This window comes from Camelina sativa, chromosome 18 (genome assembly GCF_000633955.1).
Source record: "Camelina sativa cultivar DH55 chromosome 18, Cs, whole genome shotgun sequence".
Lineage (NCBI taxonomy): Eukaryota > Viridiplantae > Streptophyta > Magnoliopsida > Brassicales > Brassicaceae > Camelina > Camelina sativa.
This window is the reverse complement of record NC_025702.1, coordinates 7,925,227-7,934,905: the sequence shown is the minus strand read 5'-3', so window position 1 is coordinate 7,934,905 and position 9,679 is coordinate 7,925,227. Positions and strand designations below refer to the sequence as shown.

Here is a 9,679-nt window from a genome sequence, read left to right as displayed (position 1 = left end):
GGGGTTTTTTTTTTTTTTTTTTTGTTAATGGTTTATGGGATATGACTTATATGTCTTACGTTGAGTTATTGAACTAGACCTCTTTGTATTTGTGTTTTTATAGTTTGCATAAGTTTCTCCTGCAACCCCGGGGTGTACGATTGACTGAAGAACACAAAAATGTGAAAGCGGATCAAAAGACATCATCCTTGAAGCCTAAAACCGTTGTCAGAAAGATAAGGGTGGAAGGTAAACTGTTATTTTTTTTCTGATAAGTAAGCTAAAACTTGAACACAAGAAATAAGTTTTGTAGCTGTCTGGTATGAATCAGATGTTTATACCTTTTCAATTTTTGATTGTTTTAGTGAAGAGACTTCGATTGATACCACAGCGCAAACTTAGAGGTACAGATTCCCTGCGGAGTTTTATGAATATGCAAATAGGAATGGGGGCAGAGTATTGCCGGCAAGTGTCATCACTTGTGAAGACTGGGATGAGTTCTATTAAACAGGCTACCCTTTCAGCTGTTTCAGAAGGTTTGCTTTTGTTAAATGGAAAAATTAAACATATATTCAACCATTTTGCATGATATTTTGTTGTGAATTTAATTGGTCTAGGTCTGTTAATTTGTGATTTATCCCTTTTTTCACTGGTTGGACACAGTTTACTAAATGCAAGATAACAGTTGCTAGATATGCCCTCTATTGATATGAGATGGCACGATTTATTCTTGTCAATTCTACCTGCAGAACAATTCTCTTGCTACCTTCAAATGAAGAGCACAGCAGAAGAAGGTCAAATTGAACAAGGATCGTCTGTCTGCTTGCAATCAGGAACTGGAAGTTATCATGTCTTGTAAGTTCTTTTCTTTCTCTTTAAAATCAATAAATGTGTGTTCTTAAGCTGGGATGAATTAAGAAAATATGTATGCAAGAGGTTGTTTGAGAAAAAAATGAATTACATGTAACAGTAATGTTAAAATAACTGAACATTTCAAGGAAAGTTTCAGAATTCAGTTTTCTAGTTTTCTGAGTACAAAGAGTTTTACTCACAACTGCTTCTTCAGCTTTCCTGAGTCCGAAAGCGACGCTCTGCTAATAGAAGTTCAAGATAAGAAGAAATCAGTTCAAGGAAAAGCAATGATTTCTATTGCATCCTTAACTGACAATCCGGTAAATATGACTTAGCTGTTCTTCCATTTAACTTCTGAGAATGTTATAGTGCTTCCGAGAATAAATATACTGAAGAAAACTCTATATTTGTTCAGAATGAAAATGTTAGATGGTGGCCAATATACCATGGTGAACAAGAATGTGTTGGCAAGATCCAGCTCTTTATCGGTAGCACAACCATGTCTGATGAAGACTATCACATAAAGGTCTGTTTTTTTCTCCAACAATCCTAAGAGAATTTATGTTTTATTCTGTGATACTAATGTTTTGAAATTTTGTCTGTCACAGAGCGCACCTGTTGTGGAGACACTAGCATATGATTTGCTATTAGAAGCGGCTACACGTGCCCAAAAATTTCATCCTCAAAACTTAAGGCTCAATGGTTCTTGGAAATGGCTACTAAGTGAATTCGCAGAATATTATGGAGTTTCCGATTCATATACCAAGTTGAGGTACTCGTATAGATTTTTTCTTAGACTGCCTTGCATCGATTACAATTCATCTAGAGTTTATTTCAAATATATTGCACCAAACTGTGCAGATATCTCTCACATGTAATGAATGTGGCAACTCCAACAAAAACCTGCTTACAACTTGTGCATGAGTTACTTGTGCCCATCCTGATGGCTCGAAGCGAGAGGACCTTGACAAGGCAGGAGGTAGTTCCCTTTTCTTTTGCAAATTGAAAAATCTTATGTCATCTACCCAAATTCAGAAGTTCTCACATTTTACTTCGAAGTCTGTTTATTTGATCATATTTGTGGTTACATAGGGTTACTAGTTGTTAAGATTTTTTTCTATTTTGCAGAAAAGTATCTTAATGGACTGTGAAATAGAGATAGAAAAACTCATGGGAACTGTTTTTGAGAATTACAAGTCCTTAGATGAAAACTGCCCTTCAGGATTGGCAGACATATCTTGTCCGGTGCAAGAATCTGCGTCAACTGCACTTTCTCCAGCTGTTCAGGTTTTTAGTCTCCTTCATGACATATTGTCTCCTGACGCACAAGAAATTTTGAAGAATTACCTTCAGGTAGAATATTTCAAAGTTTTTCTATCATATGAATGTTTGAATGGTTCAACCTGTTGGTTTCAAATTATAACACGGGTCATACCTATTGGGTTTCTTGATTTTATCACATATCATGACTATTGATGTTCATGATTTTCTTGGAAAACTACTGCAGACAGCAGCAAATAAGAGGTGTCGGAAGCACATGGTTGAAACCGATGAGTATGTTTCCTGCAACTCTGAAGGTTTTCTGTTGGATGCCGTCACAATCTCAACAGCCTACATGAAGATGAAGAATCTTTGTCTTAACATAAGCAACGAAATAGAAACTGACATAAAGATCACCAATGAGCATGTGCTTCCAAGGTAAACGATCCAATCTGAACAAAGAGATTACATTTGTAATCTGGTTTTCAGCCAATAATTATCTCTGAGTCTTGATATTGATTTGGTCTAATGATCTCATACTTGTTTATTATTCAAGCTCAATCGACCTAGCAAATATAGCTGCTGCCGTATACAGCACTCAGCTATGTAACCGGCTCAGGGCATTTCTGTCAGCAGTTCCACCATCCTGCCCACTGCCCCATGTCAATGAGCTTCTGATGGCAGTTTCAGATTTTGAAAGGAACCTCGATTCATGGGGAATCAGGTTTGACATTATTATTTTGGAATCAATCAGAATTTTGTGGGAACTCATTCTTCTTCTCTTTCAGACTTTAATCATTTCATTTTATTTTATGCAGTCAAGTACAAGGTGGTGTAGATTCTCGGGGGTTATTCCACAACTACATAATGGTTTGGATACATGATATGGAACTTAGACTACTTGACCGATGCAGAGCGGAAAAGGTAAGCATCTTGTAATTTTGGGTTGATCTTTAAAATAACAAGCCTAGCTATCATCTGATGGCCTGTTTTGACAGGTTCCATGGTCTGGTGTAATAACAAATCACTCAACATCCCCTTTTGCTGAAGACATGTATGATAGAATCAAAGATTCTCTTATAGAGTATGAAGTGGTGATTAGTCGATGGCCACAATACACATTGATCTTGGAAAATGTAAGCTACAAATTTATATAAGTGCTCAATTTGCAGCTTACCAGATAGTTGCCAAGACTAACTAAGGTACATTCATTTCTTTTCATGTACTCTTTTGGAAGACTGCTTCAATCATAGAGAGAGCCATCGTAAAATCACTGGAGAAGCAATACAATGACATTTTGATTCCATTAAAGGACAGCATTCCAAAGAGACTAAATATGCATGTCCAGAAGCTGACACGAAGGCAATCACCAGTTCTCTATTCTGTTCCAACTCAAGTAAGTGCCAAACACCGATCATGTTTAGTAAAAGTTTTAATGACTTGTTACTAGATCTGTGCTGAACATCATTATCTCTTGTTGATTGCAGCTTGGAACTTTCGTTAACACAATAAAGAGAATTCTTGATGTTCTACATCATAGAATTGAAGATATCTTGAGACAGTGGGCTTCATGTCTTCCTGTTATGGAAGACAAGAAGTTACTTTTTGGGGAGCAGATGAATGTAATCACGGTCTTGCTCAGGACAAAATACAGAAACTACATGCAAGCCGCGGTTGATAAACTTGTTAGCAACGTAAGTTCTATAATAATGCCTCGTATCTGCTGCATTTAAATCAATTCATGTTTTTAACAATCGTTGGTTTCAGACGCAATCAAACAAAAGCACAAGGCTGAAGAGAATCTTGGATGAGATAAAAGACAATGAGAGAGAAGTCGAAGTCCGCNACAATACACATTGATCTTGGAAAATGTAAGCTACAAATTTATATAAGTGCTCAATTTGCAGCTTACCAGATAGTTGCCAAGACTAACTAAGGTACATTCATTTCTTTTCATGTACTCTTTTGGAAGACTGCTTCAATCATAGAGAGAGCCATCGTAAAATCACTGGAGAAGCAATACAATGACATTTTGATTCCATTAAAGGACAGCATTCCAAAGAGACTAAATATGCATGTCCAGAAGCTGACACGAAGGCAATCACCAGTTCTCTATTCTGTTCCAACTCAAGTAAGTGCCAAACACCGATCATGTTTAGTAAAAGTTTTAATGACTTGTTACTAGATCTGTGCTGAACATCATTATCTCTTGTTGATTGCAGCTTGGAACTTTCGTTAACACAATAAAGAGAATTCTTGATGTTCTACATCATAGAATTGAAGATATCTTGAGACAGTGGGCTTCATGTCTTCCTGTTATGGAAGACAAGAAGTTACTTTTTGGGGAGCAGATGAATGTAATCACGGTCTTGCTCAGGACAAAATACAGAAACTACATGCAAGCCGCGGTTGATAAACTTGTTAGCAACGTAAGTTCTATAATAATGCCTCGTATCTGCTGCATTTAAATCAATTCATGTTTTTAACAATCGTTGGTTTCAGACGCAATCAAACAAAAGCACAAGGCTGAAGAGAATCTTGGATGAGATAAAAGACAATGAGAGAGAAGTCGAAGTCCGCGAACGTATGAAGATGCTATGCTCACAAATCACAGACTCAATCTCAAATCTGCATGATGTCTTCACAAGTCAGATATTTGTAGCTTCGTGCCGTCTATTCTGGGATAGAATGGCACAAGTGGTATTGAAGTTTCTTGAGGGAAGAAAGGAGAACGAAGTAGGCTATAAAGGCTCTTACTATGCACTTGGGGTGAGAAACTAAAAACTGTAAAACACTAAACCATAAAAATAGAGAATGTGTTTGGGGTTGAAACTGAGTTGTGATCAAATTGTGCAGATAGTTGAGGACACGTTCGCATCAGAGATGCAGAGGCTGCAGGGGAACTCACTACAAGAAAAGGATATGGAACCTCCTCGTTCGGTGATTGAGGCACGTTCCATTCTCTCTAGAGATAACAATACCAATCACTCTTCTTACTTCTATGTCTAGTCCGATATTTTCATTCCATTCCATTCATTTGTTATGATATATCGTATATATATGAAAACTATTCAATTAGACTATATAATTGGTCAAGAAAGATTGTAACCGGGGTTGTTCATAATCATACACGGTCATACGAAACTTCAAAATACTTTTGTCCCATTGAGCTGACTTACATCTTGAGTGCTGAGTACTGTTGATAGTAAAATCTCATCAAATAAATCAGCTAACAAACGCTGATAACTTCATCGGCTCAAGTAACCAAAGTTGATACTCAGCACAACAACCGAAGTGATTAAGTCAAATACAGTCAGGTTGTTATAGTAGCTTCACTCATTTTCAGATTGGAGCCCTCTTTCATATATTGCATATGCTAAGAGGACTGCACTATTAGTCAAATGTGGTTCCTGTACTCAATGGCTCTAAAAATTTGTCTTTTGGTGCATCATCATCTGACATAAGTTATACTTGTGGAACAACTTATTAGCTTTAAATTACAATCCCGATCGTTCTAAAGAGCAGAACAACTACTAGTAGATTTATTGGGGCTTAAAAGCCACAAAGAAAACTTATTGATTGGGGGTTATACATTATCAAAGTGTGTTTCTGCTTGTGTTTATAGGAAGAAAGAAAAATAAACAAAGGAGGCATTAATTATGTGTGTAATTTAGATGACAGTGCCGGCTGGGATTAAGGCGTCCTTCATAACGGTTACAATTCCGCTCTTTATGAAATATCCTTCAGTCTCTCTTGCTGATTCTTGCACGTTATCGCTGTTTATGATCTGTGCCAAGTTTCAGACCAAACATTGTTAAAGAAAAGAGCAAGTATGAAACAAAAATATGTATCCTATGTGTTTCAAATAGAGAGCCTAACCTTGACATTGTCACCAATACGTGCATTTTTGTCAATGATGGCCCTTTTGATGTGAGAATTTTTCCCAATACCTATGGGTACACTTCCTTTGGCGCTTAGGAGGCTCTTTTCCGAAGCAGTCTAGCCAAAAAAAAATTACAATCATAACAGGAAGACCATTATCATCGAGAGATTTGATATTATTTGTCAATTGGATTGATGGCAAGACATAAGGGGGTTGCATTTTTTTTACCTCGTAATAGTCAGCTCCCATTAATAACGAATCTTCAATAATAGCACCTTCTGATATGCAGGAACGGAGTCCAATCACAGAGTGATGGATTTTGCAGTTCTGCACCGAAAATTAATAAGACTTTTGGTGAATTAGTATGTTCGTCAGTCAAGCAGCATATCGAATAGAAGCTGTTTGTTGTACCTTGATAACACAGCCCTCTCCGATGACACTGTCCGTGACATCAGCATCAAGCATCTTAGACGGTGGTAAATAACGTGGCTGTGTATAGATGGGAGCGGAACGATCATAGAAACTGCATTCAAGAAACCAGATAAGTTAAAATATCATTGAGGTACAATAGAGTGTAGATATTCAGCTTGGTTATACAGGTTGCTTACCTAAAATCAGGAACTGGTTTCTTGGTGATTCCGAGATTAGCGTTATAGAATGCCTCTATAGTACCGATGTCTTCCCAGTATCCATCATATAGGTAAGCTTGCACCTGCAAAAAAACATCACTGGAGTCAGCGGGTTTTACTTCTGCCTAGCACCATCAGAGCTACAAGAAGCTGTTAAATCCGAAGCCGACCAAAGAGCAACAGAGTGTTTGGTCTGTTTATCAGAATACTCACTCTCAGTCCAAGGTCAGTGGCACCGGGAATGACTTCACTTCCAAAGTCATTAGCTCCAGGAAACTTGTTGCGTAGTAACTCGAGCATTACATCTCTGCTAACAACATAAATACCCATACTAGCAATGTAAGGCATCTCCTTGGCTCTCTTATCGTCAAGACCTAGAATCGTTGTGTCAACCTAGAAGCCAGGAAATAAAAAGGTTAATATTTACAATTCCGGATGATGAACCAGACAGCTAACAGGTTAAGTTCTTATATTTTTTTTTTACCTTCATGGCCTTAAGTTGCTCCCCTTTTGGTTTCTCGGAAAATTCAACAATACGTCCTTCCTCATCAATCTTCATCAGGCCAAAAGCAGTGGCTCGTTGCTCATCCATTGGTAATGCAGCAACTGTGATATCAGCATCAGTCTCCCTATGTGCTTGAATAAACTTCTCGTAATCCATTCGATACAAATGATCCCCAGCAAGAATCAGATATTCCAAAACATTATGCTCCTCAAACAACCACAAGTATTGCCTCACGGCATCAGCTGTCCCCTACACAAAGTCACACAAACACATTCAAACAAGCCAAACACAAGTGACAGAACAACCAGTATATATATCCTGCATTTGATTTGATTATACCTGGAACCAGTTGGGGTTTTCAGGACTTTGTTGAGCAGCAAGAACTTCAACAAAACCTTCATTCTTGTAACCTCCCATGTTACTCGCATAAGCTCGAGAGAGATGACGATTGAGAGAGGCGGAATTGAACTGAGTAAGGACATAGATCTTGGAGATGTTGCTATTCAAACAGTTGCTAACAGGGATATCAATAAGCCTATAGTTAGCACCAAGGGGAACAGCTGGCTTCGCTCTCTTCTTGGTAAGAGGATAAAGACGAGTCCCAGCTCCACCTCCTAAGATAATCCCCAAAACACTCTGCCATTGAAAAACAAAATACCACACATAAAAGACCAGTTTCTAGGGTTTATTCTAAGTACATTCTTTAAACAATCAACACGCAAGAAGAAGACGAAGACGTTGATACTCACGCTGCTGGCGTCAGGATCGAGACAAGTTTGTGAGTTTTGAGAATCGGAGACGGCTTTAGGAGAGACGATCATCGGATTCCTGCTATCTCGGCCGACACAACGGGAGACGGTGGATCTGAGTGAAACATTCTCGTCGAGAGAGGAGGAGAAAGAAAGAGTACTCCTCGTCGGAACCGCCTCAGTGGATTTGCTGCCCGTGGAATGGAAACTCGAAGCAGAAGGCACCTTAAGAACCCCAGTTACAGCGACATACGCCATTGTTGTAGTAGTCTCGATCAAATCTCGAGTGGATCAGAGGAGGAGAGGAGGAAAGGGGCAGAATTTGGAGTGTTGAGACTTATGGCTTCTTCTGCTTTGTTGTTGTCTTGTGATTGTGGGAAAGTGTAAAAACAATAAAAGAAAAGATCTTTATTAGCGATGGGGTCTCGGGAACCGTTAGTTTTTTTCAGCTGATTGTTTATTGAAATTGCGTTAATAACCCTTTGCGTACGTTACGTATTCTTTTGATGATGGGCACTTTAGGTAATTTTGATACTAGTATTTTATTGTCACATATTATATTCCCAATCATGATCAATCGAATTCAAATGCTCAATATTTATCTAATCTAGCTCTCAGACGAGCTCGTACACGAGTGGAATATTTATGTGTGATTGGATTATTGATTTTAATGGATTTGGAAATGAAAGTTAAACCGCTAGTTAATCAATTATTAATTTTAAAATATTTATTAAAATTATGTATTATTAATTTTATAATTTATAAATTATAGTTAAAATTACTTAATATTGAAAATTTGAGTAGGAATTTGATTTTATATTGGATTTGAAAATAAGTTTTACTTGTAAATAAATAGAAAGATTGAAATACTTGGTCTCCACCTAGTTATTTGGATGGATTTGGGGGAAAAAGAAAACTATGCACCGTAGAATAATATTTTGAATAACAAAGTGTAAAAAAAACTATGAACAGTAGAACAATATTTTGAATAACAAAAGTGCAAAAAAAAAAACTGCTAATATAAAGATCATGAAACACCTTCATATATATAGTGGAAGGAAGTAGGGTCTTGAGAGAATAATCTCAGAGTATTCGCAAGTTCCTTGGAATATATCCCAAGTTACTTGGAGTTTGGATTTCACGCCAAGTGTTTCTAAAAAAAATAAATAGACCTAAATGCGCGGTTCAAAAAATACTCGGTGATGCGGGTGTTCCCAAAAGCCCACGGCTCCCATCCGCGTCCGGCCTGGTTCGGTTCAACGTGCGTGTGGGACCTTTCTCTTTCTCTCCTACACAATTATGAAACTAGAAGAGTGTGAAACCATATATAAAAGAGTGAAAAACATTCCCCATTTCCGATGTGGGATATTTCCCAAACCATCCCAAGTAACTAACTTCAAACCCTTATTTCTTATTCAATTCAACTCCTTTTTGGACAAATGAGTATACCATCTTATAGTACTCGTTATCAGCTTTTCATTGCACTATCGACCCAAAAATTCCGTTCAGCCATTTTGCTGGAAAGTCACCAGAATGTCATAGTCTCAAAACCTGCAATTTTCTGAAACTTACTTCTGAAATTCAGTTCCACACCATAACACTCATCATGGGACATGCTAACAAAGACTTCTTTCATTCCTAATTGGTGATTCACTTTGATCGCATCATAATGAATGTTATCTTCCAAATTATGAACTTCTTTGATAACTTCCCATATGTTGTTTCTTTTCTTCTCGGCCTCTCTTTGTTCAACTTCACTTTGTTGTCTTGTTTCTCGTTCTTGTATTAGATTGAAGATTTTATGAATTACTGTTGTCAATGA

General features: G+C 37.5%; 2 protein-coding genes across 2 annotated transcripts in view; one reads left to right on the top strand and one right to left on the bottom strand.

Moving 5' to 3' along the window:
* The window catches only part of LOC104760812, a 6,930-nt gene extending 1,693 nt beyond the window's left edge, over positions 1 to 5,237 (top strand). The window contains exons 5-20 of the mRNA XM_010483775.2: positions 104 to 228; positions 345 to 515; positions 729 to 834; positions 1,046 to 1,151; positions 1,247 to 1,357; positions 1,440 to 1,603; positions 1,693 to 1,810; positions 1,960 to 2,184; positions 2,339 to 2,529; positions 2,648 to 2,815; positions 2,910 to 3,015; positions 3,090 to 3,227; positions 3,329 to 3,487; positions 3,579 to 3,785; positions 4,594 to 4,860; positions 4,948 to 5,237. Of these exons, the coding sequence (XP_010482077.1) occupies positions 104 to 228; positions 345 to 515; positions 729 to 834; positions 1,046 to 1,151; positions 1,247 to 1,357; positions 1,440 to 1,603; positions 1,693 to 1,810; positions 1,960 to 2,184; positions 2,339 to 2,529; positions 2,648 to 2,815; positions 2,910 to 3,015; positions 3,090 to 3,227; positions 3,329 to 3,487; positions 3,579 to 3,785; positions 4,594 to 4,860; positions 4,948 to 5,100 (2,515 nt within the window). The 3' untranslated portion in view covers positions 5,101 to 5,237. The remainder of the gene's footprint in view (positions 1 to 103; positions 229 to 344; positions 516 to 728; positions 835 to 1,045; positions 1,152 to 1,246; positions 1,358 to 1,439; positions 1,604 to 1,692; positions 1,811 to 1,959; positions 2,185 to 2,338; positions 2,530 to 2,647; positions 2,816 to 2,909; positions 3,016 to 3,089; positions 3,228 to 3,328; positions 3,488 to 3,578; positions 3,786 to 4,593; positions 4,861 to 4,947) is intronic.
* On the bottom strand, positions 5,611 to 8,250 carry LOC104760811 (glucose-1-phosphate adenylyltransferase small subunit, chloroplastic). The gene is made up of 9 exons (XM_010483774.2): positions 7,858 to 8,250; positions 7,448 to 7,744; positions 7,088 to 7,357; positions 6,817 to 6,996; positions 6,583 to 6,686; positions 6,386 to 6,497; positions 6,203 to 6,301; positions 5,971 to 6,090; positions 5,611 to 5,878 (listed from the first exon to the last, which is right to left on the bottom strand). Exons 1-9 carry the CDS (start codon positions 8,113 to 8,115, stop codon positions 5,762 to 5,764), a joined length of 1,557 nt encoding a protein of 518 aa, XP_010482076.1. The 5' UTR covers positions 8,116 to 8,250; the 3' UTR covers positions 5,611 to 5,761.

Bases quoted from the DNA above. Each gene is read 5' to 3' on its own strand.
- LOC104760811 (XM_010483774.2), bottom strand. From the start codon at position 8,115: ATGGCGTATGTCGCTGTAACTGGGGTTCTTAAGGTGCCTTCTGCTTCG. The intron at 6,091-6,202 runs GTAAAAAAAATG...TTTTTTGGCTAG, and splicing joins TGGGAGCTGACTATTACGAG to ACTGCTTCGGAAAAGAGCCT. The intron at 5,879-5,970 runs GTTAGGCTCTCT...AACTTGGCACAG, and splicing joins GTATTGGTGACAATGTCAAG to ATCATAAACAGCGATAACGT.